General features: G+C 40.5%; 2 protein-coding genes across 3 annotated transcripts; one reads left to right on the forward strand and one right to left on the reverse strand.

Annotated features, from left to right (window-relative positions):
• Positions 1-32: 32 nt before the first annotated feature.
• LOC116425081 (putative G-protein coupled receptor Mth-like 3) lies at positions 33-11,251 on the reverse strand. 2 transcript variants are annotated; one of them, XM_076369549.1, is made up of 5 exons: positions 10,080-11,251; positions 5,363-5,441; positions 2,140-2,324; positions 1,515-1,680; positions 33-1,047 (listed from the first exon to the last, which is right to left on the reverse strand). In XM_076369549.1, the coding sequence occupies exons 1-5, from the start codon at positions 10,966-10,968 to the stop codon at positions 609-611; spliced, it is 1,758 nt and encodes a 585-aa protein (XP_076225664.1). In that variant the 5' UTR covers positions 10,969-11,251; the 3' UTR covers positions 33-608. The 2 variants fall into 2 exon arrangements, with proteins under 2 accessions (XP_076225664.1, XP_076225665.1); XM_076369550.1 differs by lacking the exon at positions 10,080-11,251 and adding an exon at positions 6,280-7,063.
• Positions 11,252-12,653: 1,402 nt separating this feature from the next.
• On the forward strand, positions 12,654-14,507 carry aay (phosphoserine phosphatase). The gene is made up of 5 exons (XM_031972174.2): positions 12,654-13,196; positions 13,335-13,469; positions 13,555-13,700; positions 13,775-13,936; positions 14,020-14,507. The coding sequence occupies exons 1-5, from the start codon at positions 13,057-13,059 to the stop codon at positions 14,106-14,108; spliced, it is 672 nt and encodes a 223-aa protein (XP_031828034.1). The 5' UTR covers positions 12,654-13,056; the 3' UTR covers positions 14,109-14,507.
• Positions 14,508-14,525: the final 18 nt, after the last annotated feature.

Below are 14,525 nucleotides of genomic sequence, written 5' to 3' on the forward strand. Positions count from 1 at the left end.
CTTTAATCATTCCATATTTGGCATGTTTTTACGTAAACTGTCAGGTTCCATACATCACAGTGAAGAAGAGACCGTGATCAATAAATGCTAAAATAGATGTTTATCGTATATGTGGAAATGCATGTTCCATCGATTCGGAGATCGTTTCAAATGCTTGGAGTTTGCTTTTGCGAAAATCATTCGGAAGTTTCCAATCAATTAATGCCCCGTAACTAGACTTGTAATAAAACCCATTAACTAGAATATTATAAACATGGATCTATTGACGCCGCATGCAGATATGTAAAACATTCAGAAAAAGAAAATATTCAACGAGAGTTAATAAAAGTTTCTATTCGATTTGTAACTCGATCAAAAATAAATTTATCTTTGACACTAGCTTCCGTAGAATTGTTTACAAAAACGATAAATCCACACGAGCACTTGCAGTCTAATTATTATATAATGCTAGTAATTCAACGACTAGATAGTATGTTTTTGGCCTTTTCCCATCTTACTTATTCATTCGCTGAAATCAAAGTTCCGCGTAAATCGATCACGAGCGTACATGTAAGATTGACAATGAACATCGATATGAAAGCAACAACGCGCGCGCTAAGAATTATATTTTAAAAACAGTGACCGTTATATTCGGACAACTTTAAATTATCCTCCTGCAGAGGTAACGGTTCATTACCCTTTTCCTGGAGCAGTGTGGTCGTCGCTGCGGATATCGTTGTCGTTGCGGATGCCGGTGTCGATGATACGTTCGTCGGTACCGCTGTCTGCACCGTCGACGTACCGGTGCGCGAGGTCGAGCTGTGGTACGCGCTGCGCGTCGAATTTCTCGAAACAACGTTGGACCCGTGGCAGCCGAATTTCTTCAGAAGCAAACGCCTGATTTTATCTTTCCAGACGAAGATCAGAAAGATCAGTACACCTTGCAACGTATTGGTCAAATCGGTCAGATACCAGATGAACCGCGGTGAATTGTTGAACAGCCACGATATTATCTCCATCGACCAACTGATCCCCATTACAATGAACAATTTCAAGTACAGACTGAACCTGCGGAATGTGCATTGAAAGTAGGCGTACATGTATATATTACAGGCTAGGAAAACTGATGAAAACGAGCAACTAAAAATAATGTAAATAGCATCGGTGGCGCGTGACACGGTCGATAACGAATGTATTAATTAGTGTACGTAGAGAGAAGAGGAGTCGAGCAGGTAGTACAACACTGTTGCGTGACCATACGCGCGGTCGTGACCAGATGGATATATTTTTGCTGCATCGGAGAGGGACTCGTCATTGTGAAAACAAATTGAAGCCTGGGAAAATCTTGGTTTTACACGACGAGAGGATCTAAAAATAATGCTGCGCTATCGTAAACGAGGCAACGATAAGAGGGATGCTTGAACATGTAGCAAGTATCGCGTTTCACAATTTGAAGCGACGACCGTGCCACGGTTACCACGATTCTATACTCTCTTCGATCCAATTAAAGAGTAAACTTTCAGAGGAAGACGAACCATTGTTTGTTGTCGTCGTGTCGCCTGCTATCCGCGCCTCTTAAATGATTAGCCGTGTCCTTCTTGTGCTTTATAATCTTCACCGCCGTGGAGACGAAGAGGCATATGTTACAGAACACCGTAATACCCATGGGTCCGTAGAAGTATATTGCTCTCGCTTGGTCCGCTGTAACAGAAAATATTTTACCAAGAGAACAATCACGATTATGAAAGTTAACACGTTGAATGCTATGGGGATCGCCGGTGTCCTCGACCAAATCGAATTACTGTAATTCATTCGATTAAACGATGATTTTATTTGAAAACTTTTCTATGTTATAAGTGATACAACTTAACATTGAAACTACCGAGCAGCTGAATTGACTTTTTGAAATTTCTCTACAAAAACTCCGAGAGTGCATCTATTGAAACAATTTCTTTAATAATTTCTCAAAGGAACACTTATTATCTTTTAATAATTGCAGTACTTTTAGTGTTAATGCACTGAGATTCAACGATTCAAACCTGTAATAATAACAACGTAATTCGATGGCATAAGTTGATGTTACATTGTTTTCATTCTCTATATTTGTCTCGACGAAATCGTGCGGCAGTCAACGTGTTAATCAGGCTAATAAGAACTCACTTCCGAACCAACAGCTTCCTACTCCGAATTGCGGTCGAATAAAGTTTTCTGGGATATTAGGTAGGTACTCCATCAGAATGCAAATACAGGTAAGGATGGTTGCGCTACCCCAGGCGTAGATCGAATATATTACAAATTTCTTTCGTTCCCTCTGCTTCACGCTGCCTTGAAGTGATCGGAAACCTCTGAAAATAATCATTGTCTCTTATAATGTATATTTTATAATGTATATATATATATATATATTTTTATGAGTATTTCTAGTGACAAATTTTTCTGACTCTCACCACTTGATTCGATGCAGTAAAACTATAAAATTTGATATTTCATATTGAACTGTGTACAATGCATCGAAATATTGGGATAAAAAAGCTTTGTTCCTCAATTTACTTGTGATCTCTCTTAAACTTCATTTCAAAAAGCATCATCTTTGTCTAGTTGGAAAATGTGAAATATTTCTATCGAAGTACTTCCGAGTGCAAGGGGTTAAACGAATCTTAATGTTATAATATTACTGTGATTAACTCGATACTATAATTTCACTGTATCGAACCAAGTGGTGACTCGAGTCACCTCCCGAGTGCAAAGGGTTAACAAACCGAAAGAGAACGAAACCAGTCGACATTAATTATTTCTACTCGTGTCGCCGTATATAAAATATACCATATACATTATCATAAGGGTGGATCCGTGAAGATCGGTAGGTACATAGGCGCGTGCATGATTACGTGATTGAGTGCGAGGCGCGAGTGCGAACGCGATCACACCCACCTTCGTGTCGCATGCGTCACGTATCACCGATTCGGGAAATGTGTTCATATGAAAAAAGGGGCTTGGCTGACACACTGAACGAACGAAGTAATACATGTCGCGTTAACGATTATGTCGAGTAAGCATGACACTGAGGCAGAAACCGCGAAACTAAACCGCAAACATGCCACCGTTCCCAGACAACGTGGAGGTTCTCACGCGAGCTTCTACGGAACGCTTAAAAATATCGTCGAAACATTCTACTAGTATTCCGGTGTATCGCTCGACTACTTATCGAACGCTTTCAAATCGCATTTAACACGTTGAATGCCACGGGGGTCACCGGTGACCCCAAATCGAATTACCATGATTCACTCGATTAAACGATGATCATTTGAAAACATTTCTACATTATACATAACGCTAGCTAATGTGACATTCAGCTAGATCAACGATAACAATGCAATTCAATCGAATGATTTAACACGTCGCGGATAGTAAACATTTGAATGAGCTGTAAAGATAGGAAAAGTGCAAATTCAGTTCTCCGAGAGTTAGTGTTAACCCTTTGCACTCGAGAATATTTTTCTCAACAAATGTTCGTTATTTTCTTATGAGATATCAATATGTTTTACAACTAACATAAAGAAATCATTTATACAAGGTATTTTATACTTTGAAATCGTGCGGCATTCAACGCGTTAACGAGCAGCTTGCGCGATCGACGCGCACACATTGAACGCTGATGATTTACAATTTTTTCCTCGAGCCTTTCCGAAGGAATTTTAAGAACCCTCGGTATTAGTATCGCGCGATGTTTCGCGCCGACGTGCGTATTGGCGTCAGCATTGAGGGAAAGACCGTTTCTTGGCATTCGGGATTTGTTTAGACTATACGTCACGGTTTATTTAGTGTACACCTGGTATTTTCTCTCTCTCTCTCTCTCTCTCTCTCTCTCTCTCTCTCTCTCTCTCTCTCTCTCTCTCTCTCTCTTTCTCTCTGTGTATGTACATAAATATATATTCTTTTATAACAGCTTGTAAGAGTATTTCATAAGAGTGTCTCTCGAAGACACAACGGTTGCTATTCATCCGAAAAGGGTATCCGGTAAAAGAAACATGCGACACATTTGGCAAATACAAAAATAAATAGACACAGCGTTTTATGTATCGCTCATCCTTTCTATAGCAAAGATACAAAGCAAGAATTATTAATTCTTCGATATGAAAATTCTTGTATTACCCTATTATCTAGTTATTTATCTTCCGAGTCATAATTATTTTCTTGCAATTTGAAAACTCCGTCATCGGTGACCGCGTGGCAGTCAGTGTTAACGATATAACGCGTTTCATCGTTTTAACACTACTTCTACCGGTGTCAAGACACCTTTCGATATTTTAACTTAAAATTATTTTCTCCGTTTAATCATTCGTACTTAATCGAATTTTGAATATTTCCTTTGCACTTGAAAGGTGACTCTCAGTCACCACTCGATTCGATACAGCGAAACTATGAAGTTGAATATTCAGTATTTTAAATTGAAATTATATTCTGCAATGTGAAGTATTTCAATGAAATAGCTTTGTTACTTCATTTATCCGTGAATTATCGTTAAATTAGTTTCAAACAATGTCTTCTTTATCTCGTCGGAAAATGTCCAGATATTTCTACTGAGAGACTTCCGAGTGCAAAGGGTTATAATCGTTATAAAATCGGGAAGTCAGTTTAGAATATACATGGAAAATAATTTTAAGTGAAACATTTGATGTCTACAGACAGCATCGATAGAAACAGCGTTAAAGGAAAAAGCTTGAGCCTTCGGGGTCGCGTTCTCTCTCGCAGAACGCAGGGAAAAACCAAGCGATGATGCCATCCGTCAGGGATGCTCGCAATCGAAGGGAAAAAGGGTCTGTGTATGTGACACACGAGCGCGCAGTCCCAGATACACACGCACGCAGCCGCGTAGTAGACCTAAATTAAACAGGACAGTTGGTTATCTTCTTCGCCCATAAATTGTATTGATCCTGCCTCTATCCATCAATCCGAACAAATTAAAGACACGATTCGAGCGGAGTCGAGTCATCGGGTATTACCAATCGGACGGACAAAATTCGTTTACACGATAGAGAACGCTTAGGGGGAGCCGTTCCGTTCGGAGCCGTCTCTCGCAGGCCGATTGAAATGAATTTAAGAATGTTTGCAAAGTGTACACGTGCCGTCACGAACCGGATATTAATTCGCGCTCTATCGTAATCAATTTCCCTCGGTGTTTGTCCACTATCGAGTTTCTCCGGTTCGACTAGAAGAATAATGGGCAGCGTTAATAGTAGGTAGATATAGCGCGCGCTCGCAGAGAAGAAGGGAAAACCGGCGGTGTTCCGGTAAGATTAGCAACTCCGCGACGCAAAACCGATCCGAAAGATGAGGAAACGTCCCGATGAAGGCGCACGCGGGACGCTCGCGATTCGCTTACCCGAATGTCCACCAAATGTCGAAGCACATCACGTTCAACCAGAAGAAGCTGGCCAGAAACGAGAAGTGGATGATGAAAGCTGAAAAAGAAACCAGAGTTGCGTGAGAATTGCAATGCATTCGCAGCTGAGAGTCAAGACGAATGAATGTTTTCAATGATTCTGATTAAACGGTTAGACAAATGGGAGATCGTTCTCCAGGCATTCTACGATTCCAGTTTCGTCGGTTTCTGTTCTTGTCTGGGTCAGTTCTTTTCGTCTATGTTTTCGCTCCAGACGTTTAACCCTTGACACTAGATTTACTGACATTTACTGTACTGTTCTATTGTTCTCAGAAGAATCCGTTCATTTAGATCTTAGAAATTAGAGGTTCGACACGTTCGCGGACGCGAATTGTAGCATTCATCGATGCCAAATGACTCGGATGCTATAACATTCAAATTGATAAGCCACACTATCACGCATTCAATTCTATATGGCCTTAATTTTTTGAAATTCTCACGCACCTTAACTCTCGAAGAACTAAATTTACATTCTTTCTACTTCTGCTCGTTCAAATTTTTACTGTCCGCGAACGTGTTAAGAGTAGACAATTAGGACCCAAACAGTTACCAAATAATGCTTATAAAATGTGATATACTGATTCATTCTGTAAATCTAGTGTTAACGGTCTTCTTAGCAATACTCGCCCACAAGTCGTTATATTACAGTAAATATCTGTAATCAGTATCAACAAACCAATGACGTAATAAGTTACGATATTTGATAAAGAAAACTACAGCGATGATAAATAAATGACACGGAAACTAAATTCTTCTCGCGTCCCCGTACCAGGGCCTTTCGTTTTCTACGGCGTGAGTGCTATGTCCCCGCAACGGGGCCTTTCGGCCGTTAAGGGTTAATTCTCTGGGGGTTGTACCGAATGCGACACAGACTGGGTCCGTGATCCACACTTCCGGCGCGATATGTGCGAGCGGGATCAACGTGTAGCCGATGAACAGGCAACTAACGTATCCGCGGAGCGTCAGTCCGTGCAGGTTCCTCAATTCGGGTATCACCGTGTAAACGAGCAAAGTGGCGAGGAGAAACGGCGCTGACACGATCATTCCAATGGACAACGTGTTATCATCTTGCACCTCTTCCTCGTCGAAGCAAACGAGCACGACGTACTCGTCGCTCTCCATCCGAGCGAAACAGAAGTTCCGCTCCAAGAGGACGTTCTCCACTGGTTTGTAAATGGTCCCGTTGTCGAGGAACATGAACCGATCGTCCGGGTACTTGTCGGGTTCGAGTCGGAACCGATCGTTGCAAGGATTGTTAACGACGAAACGGAAGCTGTCCGTGGTCGGAGCTCCGTCGAGCAACGCCATGTCACCGGAACGATAAAGGGGAGGGAACCGATTAACGGTGCCGATCGCTTCGACGCATCCTTCCTTCGTTGCTCGATAATGCAGCTGGCAGCAAAGAGGGACCAGAAGTTTCGGGGCGAAACGCATAACCAGATCGGTGGTTCCGTTCTCACTGAAACTGCCGTTCGGAGAAGCCTTGAGGATCGCGCGATCCGATAGCGCCGATATCACTGACACCACAGCCAACAGCAATACTATCGACAGCGTCGACATCACCGACACCAACCAAATTTTCTTTACGTTGAAAACAGTTTCCCGACTGGGATGAATGCTGAGCATAGTTGTAAGCACGGTTTCGCGAACCGACTGATTATCGTTAGTCGTCCGGTCTTATTCGTTGACCACACCGCATTCGTTATCGTACGTATGGGAACTACCCGGAAACGAGCAAGGAATCAACGTCGCGTTCTTTCTGCGATCTAACAGGAATTCCTTCGGAATGATTCATTTCTTCTTTCTCCGGCTCGAAAACGCGTTCAATTCTGAATCGGTTCGTACCAATTCCTTCCCTGTTCACGAGGACGCATGTCGCAGCCGACATCTCGTTCGCTACAACGATCTATTACAACGACCAACGAAACTAGCTTCTCGAATCCTTTAGAATGGACTTTTGTCCAATTTTTCATCGTCTGCTCGTATCCTCGACTTTCGAATAGGTACAACAACAATGTTGCAACCGACATCTCGTTCGCTACAACAGCCAACGAAACTACAGCTTTTCGAATCCTTTAGAGCGGACTTTCATCCAATTTTTCATCGTTTACGCGTATTCTCGACTTTCGAATAGGTACAACAACAATGTTGCAACCGACATCTCGTTCGCTACAACAGCCAACGAAACTACAGCTTTTCGAATCCTTTAGAGCGGACTTTCATCCAATTTTTCATCGTTTACGCGTATTCTCGACTTTTGAATAGGTATAACAACAATGTTGCAACCAACATCTCGTTCGCTACAACAGCCAACGAAACTGTAGTTCCTCGAAACCTGCAAAACGGAGGATACCCATTTTTCCTGGTTTACAATGGTCCATTTCATAATCGTTATCTGCGGCTGACCCCCGAAATCTCGTCCGGAACTACCATGTCGAACTACAAGGGCATCTGCTGTTCGTTTGTTGGCACTTACCAACCAGCGTCTCCGCTCTGCTCCGTTGCTCTACTTTACACTACCTGATCGCACGCGCCCGATATGATTTCACTGCGACAACGGAAATGGAATAAAAACGGAAACGGAAATGGGAAGACAGGCAATGCCAGAAGATAATTGTTTAACGAATTTGAAGGAGCAGCGGGAGAGACAGATTGAAATGTCGTAAATCGAAACCGCGGCGTAAAGAATGAAGAACTGCTCGCGGGTGTTGTGAGTCCTCGAAGTGTGATTTGTACCTACAGATATACATAGTTCGCAGATTTTCGCATTGCGTAACACGGTGTTTTGGAAATATGACGTCGAGGAATTCGGGGAAATCGTCTCGCAGTTTCGTTGTTCATTCGAGCCGGTCTGATAATCCAGGTGGAATGGGACGGTTCGAAATGAGATCTAGATACAGAAAACGAAAGGTAAAGACAATGGAAAGGATATTCGAATGAAGAAGGAAAAAGAGCACAGCAGTATTTCATCTTATAAGATCAACAGTGTGGGAATGGATGTATTCGAGCGTGAGAATAGATATATTGATGAATGAGTGTGCAATAGATGAATGATGAACGTTTAATCCTTTGCGAATGTCGACATTTCGATTAGATGAAATGTTCATATTTGGAATACTAAGTTGCAAATGAAAAACTTAATTACTTGAATAGCAAGTGATCAGTGTATAATTTAGCTTCAGATGTTCCAAGCTTTGTATACTTTAAAGAGTCTTCGTCGAAGGGTTGAAGCATTGGGATATTCTAGACTAAATTGAGTTTCTCTATATTAATTTTTGTTAATAATGTTTCTTATGAATCTATAATATTCCAAATATACGTGTAGTTAACCCTTTGCACTCCGAAGTTTTTCACTAGAAATATTTCAACATTTTCTGATGAGATGAACACGATATTTTGTAAAACTAACTCGACGAGAAATTCACGTGAATTGACGGACAAAGCTATTTTACGTGAATATTTCTCAGATTGATGCATTATATGAAGTGTAATATTAAATATCAAACTTTATAGCTTCATAATATTAAATATCTTTATAATATTAAATATCAAATTTTATAAGTGGTGACTGAGAGTCACCTCTCGAGTGCAAAGGGTTAATGCATGGTAATGAAAGAATGCTCTAGAAAGTATGCGAGTCAGACAAGAGCATCTGTGTAAATAGTGTGCGAGTTGTTTGATTTGTGGATTGTTTTATTCCGAGTTATCATGAAATAATTATACTGTTTCAAATAAAATTCTCTTTCTCCTGCAATAGCATCAGGAAATTTGTTCCGTCTCGTATTATCGTTTCAAATCGGAATAGAATCTGAACTGCTCAATAATATCAGGTACTCGAGCGTGTTTTACACGCGGATTACCATTATTTTGACCGCAAAGGGGCGAGCACTCGTGGTCCACAGTTCGCGTAGCGAAAATAGCCGTGCAATCCGCGGAACAAAGACGCTAAACGGTTTTGTAAAATTATGCTAAATGAAGCGATGGAACACGTATAGCTGTCTGTGTACCATCGTGCCAACAGGGACATGGAAAATTAGAAATGGGAGATAAGAACTGGGCGAGGCTGCAGGACCAAGGGGAACAATTGACACGTTGAATGCCATGGGGGTCACCGGTGACCCCCAACCAAATCGAATTATATATAGTTCATTTAATTAGACGATGATTATTTGAAAGCATTTCTATATTATAAACAATGCTACTTAATGCGGTGCCATTCAACTATATCAACGTACAATAATAATAACGCGATTCAAACAAATAATTTAATATATTTTTTTGTGTATTTCTCTAGTTAACGTTGGAACTACCGAGCACTTAACCCCTTCGAAAGTTTTTCGCTTGGAATATTCAACATTTTCCGACGAGATATAGACGACACTGTTTGAAACTAATTTAACGATAATTCACAGATAAGTTAAGGAACACGGCTCTTTTATTTAAACATTCCAACGACACAGTTTCATTTAAAATACTTAACATTCAACTTCATAGGTTGTGTCAAATAAAATGGCGACTGAGAGGCGTCTCTAAACTGCGAATTTCCTAATTGACAATTAGGAAACAAACAAATCGAAACGAGTCGTTTCAACTGGCACTGTAGCTCTAGCATTAAAAAATAGAATAAATTCAATTCAATCGAAAGCGGGAAGCTTACCTATTGCGGAGCACAGGTGAAACGCGAAGTAGAACAGACTGGCCACCACGAGGAAGGTGTACGCGAGAACGAGGCAGGCGACGTAACACATCAAGGTTTTCCCGTAAAGACTTCTCAATTCTGGAATAATCGCGTAAACTAGAAACGTGGCGAGGAAGAACGGAATGGAAATTATAATGCCAATGTTGTAGTAGGTTTCCTGCTCGTTCGGGGGAGAACCTCCCGTAGTGTTGAGGCAAACGAGGACGCCGATCTTCTGAAAAGACTCCTTCCAGTCGAGGCAATAATTCCACGCCGAGAATATACTCGTGGCCGTCCGAAGGGTGCCGTTTCGTTCGAGAACGAACGTGTCGTCCTTATACTTCTCCGGCTCGAGCATGTATCTGACCGTATTCTTAGGACAATCCATGTTCTCCACGAGTACGAACAAATCCCCGATCGCTCGGTTCGCGATCTCGTGCATCTCGGGAGCGAGTTGGGCCCGTTGCAGAATCAGATCAGGCCCGAGCGAGCCGTTCGTTAATCTAGTGCAATTCGGTCGGTCACCGGCGCCCAGTATTTCGTTGCGACGACAACACTTCTTCAGGCAGGCACGCAGATTGCACACGCACCCAAAAGTCTGATTGCCGAACACCCGATAAGAATCCTTCGGGAATGTCAGTTGATTGTGAACTAAACTTCCGTTGTCGAACCGTCGAATTTTCTTCTCTTCCAAAACGATCCCAGGGAACGGTCGGCAGAACGAATCATCCTCCTTCTTTTCGAGTTTCCCTTTGTTAATCTGATCGTGCCCGCGGCCGTACCCGTACCCATATCCGTACCCGTACCCGTTCCCGTTCCAACAGATGATCGTCACCGATATCACACGAAACGTGAAGTGCGCTTGCATTTCTTCCCTATGCGCCCGTCTCTAGAGTTCCGCATCGGCACGAGTCCTGTCGGCGAAGCTGCTCATTCCGCGACGGAGCCGGGTACCGAGGTATTTCGGAAAAAAACAACTCTGCCGCGTGTATCGCCGTGGTTTGATCGCTTTTAGAATTTCGACCAATGACTCAAAGCTGGCTTCGAACCGACTGCCCTCCGAACTTTTCGATCGTTCCGAGTTGCCGCGCGCGCGAATCTCGGAACGACGCCACCCGTCTCTATTACGTCGCCGCGGGATAGCGTTTCGTCAGCCGTGGACGGATCAACTACCCTTCTTTTCTTGTACCGATCATCGATCCAGGACAAGAATTACAGTCGGTAACTAGAACGCTCGCTCGGATCTCCGATGATAGAACTACCGAGTATCGTAACAGTAGAACTACCAGGGTTAGAATGATTTATTTCTGATTCACTCTTTTACAATTATTCAGGCACAGATACTTTTACGAGAAATTCTTCGCGGAACTAAGTAACCGTTTGAGTGCTGACGAGCGCTATAGCGCTCTTGTGTTGTGCCAAAATTGAGAGCGCGGAGGCGCTTCTGTTTATCAGTGTCAATTATAATTTTCTTAATGTGTTTGAAGGAATAAATCAAAGTGAATTTATTTGAATAAATGATATTTTTTGATACTTTTTGTAATAACAATATTTGTGATCTCATTAGGTAAGTACTCTTATTAATTTTTTTGCGTACACACCCAATCACTTCCGCATTTTTGGTAAATATCCACAGAAGTTGTTTAGCATCCGAACGGTTAATAGTTAATCGGTGGTTCTAGTGTTAATACGATTGATACGTAATCCCTATGAAAATTGTGACAATAGATTATTTTCAGATTCTTCAGAATCGTTGTGGTATTTAACACTGTTTCTGTCGAACCTGTCGAAGGACACCTTTCGAAATTTTAGTTTGAAATTATTTTCTCAGTTTAATCGTTTTTCATCAATTGAATTTTGTACATTTATAATCGTTATTAGAAAAGTTGAAAATTGAATTCAGAATATACGACTATTCGGAAAATAATTTTAAGTTAGAAATTCGAAAGTTGTTTTTTCACACCTGCGGTAAAATTAGTGTTAAATGAAACTGATATTTCAAGATCATTTCGAATATTCAATGCTTCGACGATATTAATAACTAGGAAACAAACAAATCGAGACCAGTCAGTTTGACTGGTACGTAGTTCTAGTGCTAATGAACCTTCATCCGATTATTCTTCTTATCTCTCGTGTCTTCTCTCTGTGGTATATGTTTCGCTAGTCGAGTAAGTATGAACTCCTATGTATTTTCCGTTTTCTTTCGATGTCTTTTTTCCCCTTTTTGTTTATCCTCGAAAAACGACAAAATAGAAGCTACCAATCATTTACATACATGCTTGCATTTCTATGAACTACAGAAAATTTCCAAACGGATCAAAATTTTGATTTGATTCAAAAGAATCAAACATTGATTTGTTCGAATTAAAATTATTTTACTTTGAAAGTTCGATACGCGGTACGCGATGGTAATTCGTGTTTCCGATAAGATAAAATGTTGCTTCTCCCTTTTTTATTTGAATATCCTTTTTACTGCCGTTATCTTTCGTTTTCTGTATCTATATTTCATGTCGAATCGTCCCGTTCCACCTAGATCGTCAAACTGATTCGAACGAGCAACGAAACTCGTTGCCGTTCCGTATGGGATACAACTTACCGTTCACAATGATAATCGTGGTTCAACGTTCTCCGTCGATACGATAGTTGCTCGCGGATAGTATCTTAACCTCTCTCTCTCTCTGAACTATTAAATGTTTCCGAATAAAACGTGACATTAGATATTCTCCAAATGGCTGATGTAACGTGTTTCGAAACAGCCGGAGAAGATTATACATAATTTCCTGTTTCCGCGTTATGTTATTACGTAGTTGAATAGCAGAAAGTACAGATGGTAAAACTAAAAGTAACGCGTTAATGATTTCCTCCTATATAATTATTGATTGTTCCGTATTGCTCGCCACGGTTAAAAGGATCGACGCGTTCCGGCACAACCTGTTGTCGCATATATATATAGTACATGGCAAATTTGGAGAACTTGAAGTCGATATGGAAGAAGGCAGATGCAGTTACCTTCGATGTTGATTCCACGGTGATCCAAGAAGAAGGAATCGATGAACTCGCAAAATTTTGTGGCAAAGGGGAGGAGGTCGCTGCCCTGTAAGATCTATCGTCTACTAAGTTCCTTTTAATTATTCAATAATTTCATTGTTCTCGTACTCGTGTTCTCGATACGAATCATTTTATCAGACATTCATCGGTCGTGATCAATGTGAATTCGATTATGTTGTTTTTCAGAACGAAACGAGCAATGCAGGGACACGTTACGTTTCGACAATCTTTGACTGACCGATTGAACATTATAAATCCGAATTTTGCACAAGTAAACCAATTTCTACAATCGCATCCGCCAAAACTCTCACCTGGCATCGAGTAGGAAACGATTTCGGTCGACAAAAGAAAGAAAATAGTAATACATTCCCGTCATATCCTCTAAAATACTTTATACGAATTTCAGAAATCTGGTAACAGCCCTTCGAGCGCATAAAAAACAAGCGTTTCTAATTTCTGGTGGCTTTCGTTGTTTAATCGCACCAGTTGCAGCAGCGCTTAATATACCGTTAGAAAATGTGTTTGCCAATAAACTAAAATTCTATATCACGGGTTATTATCCGTTTATTTTTGCTTATCAATGGTATTGGCATAACATTTTAGAATTGAATTTGTGCCTTTTGTAGGAGAATATGCTGGATTTGATGAGAATCAACCCACCATAGAAAATGGAGGTAAAGCAAAAGTAATAGAATTCCTCAAAGATAAAAGGGGATTTAAATCTGTTGTTCATATTGGGGACGGTGTAACAGATTTAGAAACTGTTCCAGTAGTAGATTTATTTATAGGTAAGTTCTACTGTGTGAAGTTCATTGTGAAGTTTAATAGATTATACATGAATGATTCAATATCCATGTTTCATTTTTTCTAGGATATGGAGGGATTGTAGTTAGGGAAAGTGTACGATTAGGGTCTTCATGGTTTGTTACCAATTTTGATGAACTTTTGAATGCCTTATAGAAATGTACGGTATTACATCATGCAACAAATCCTTATCTTATTTGTCAGTAAAATCTAAATCTTGATTATTGCAATTTATTTTACGTTTTTTTTTTTATGACATTCACCTCAATCAAATTACACATAGGAAACACCAAAAAGAGTACTTTTTTACATTTAAAGTATAGTAACAATATTGTTATGGATCTTATGTGCTTTCTTACATAAACTGTTACAGGATATAATTTCTTCAGAAAAATGCAATGTTAAAATTCTTTAGAATGACATTAATTATAGGACGACATTGACATTTGTACATACTTACTATAAATATTGGTATTTTGGTATACAAAAATATATGTCCTTGTGTGTTATAAAACAATAATAAAATAAAGAAAAAGAAAACAATTTGAAACAGAAGATATAACATATTAGATT

Source organism: Nomia melanderi, chromosome 7 (genome assembly GCF_051020985.1).
Source record: "Nomia melanderi isolate GNS246 chromosome 7, iyNomMela1, whole genome shotgun sequence".
In the NCBI taxonomy this organism is placed as follows: Eukaryota; Metazoa; Arthropoda; class Insecta; order Hymenoptera; family Halictidae; genus Nomia; species Nomia melanderi.

Excerpts from the sequence above, each read along its gene's own strand:
- aay (XM_031972174.2), top strand. The coding sequence starts at position 13,057 with ATGGCAAATTTGGAGAACTTGAAGTCGATATGGAAGAAGGCAGATGCA. Across the intron at positions 13,197-13,334 it reads GGGGAGGAGGTCGCTGCCCT|AACGAAACGAGCAATGCAGG; the intron begins GTAAGATCTATC and ends GTTGTTTTTCAG. Across the intron at positions 13,470-13,554 it reads AAACTCTCACCTGGCATCGA|AAATCTGGTAACAGCCCTTC; the intron begins GTAGGAAACGAT and ends TACGAATTTCAG.
- LOC116425081 (XM_076369549.1), bottom strand. The coding sequence starts at position 10,968 with ATGCAAGCGCACTTCACGTTTCGTGTGATATCGGTGACGATCATCTGT. Across the intron at positions 5,442-10,079 it reads TCACCTGTGCTCCGCAATAG|CTTTCATCATCCACTTCTCG; the intron begins GTAAGCTTCCCG and ends TTTCTTTTTCAG. Across the intron at positions 1,048-1,514 it reads CACGACGACAACAAACAATG|GTTCAGTCTGTACTTGAAAT; the intron begins GTTCGTCTTCCT and ends CACATTCCGCAG.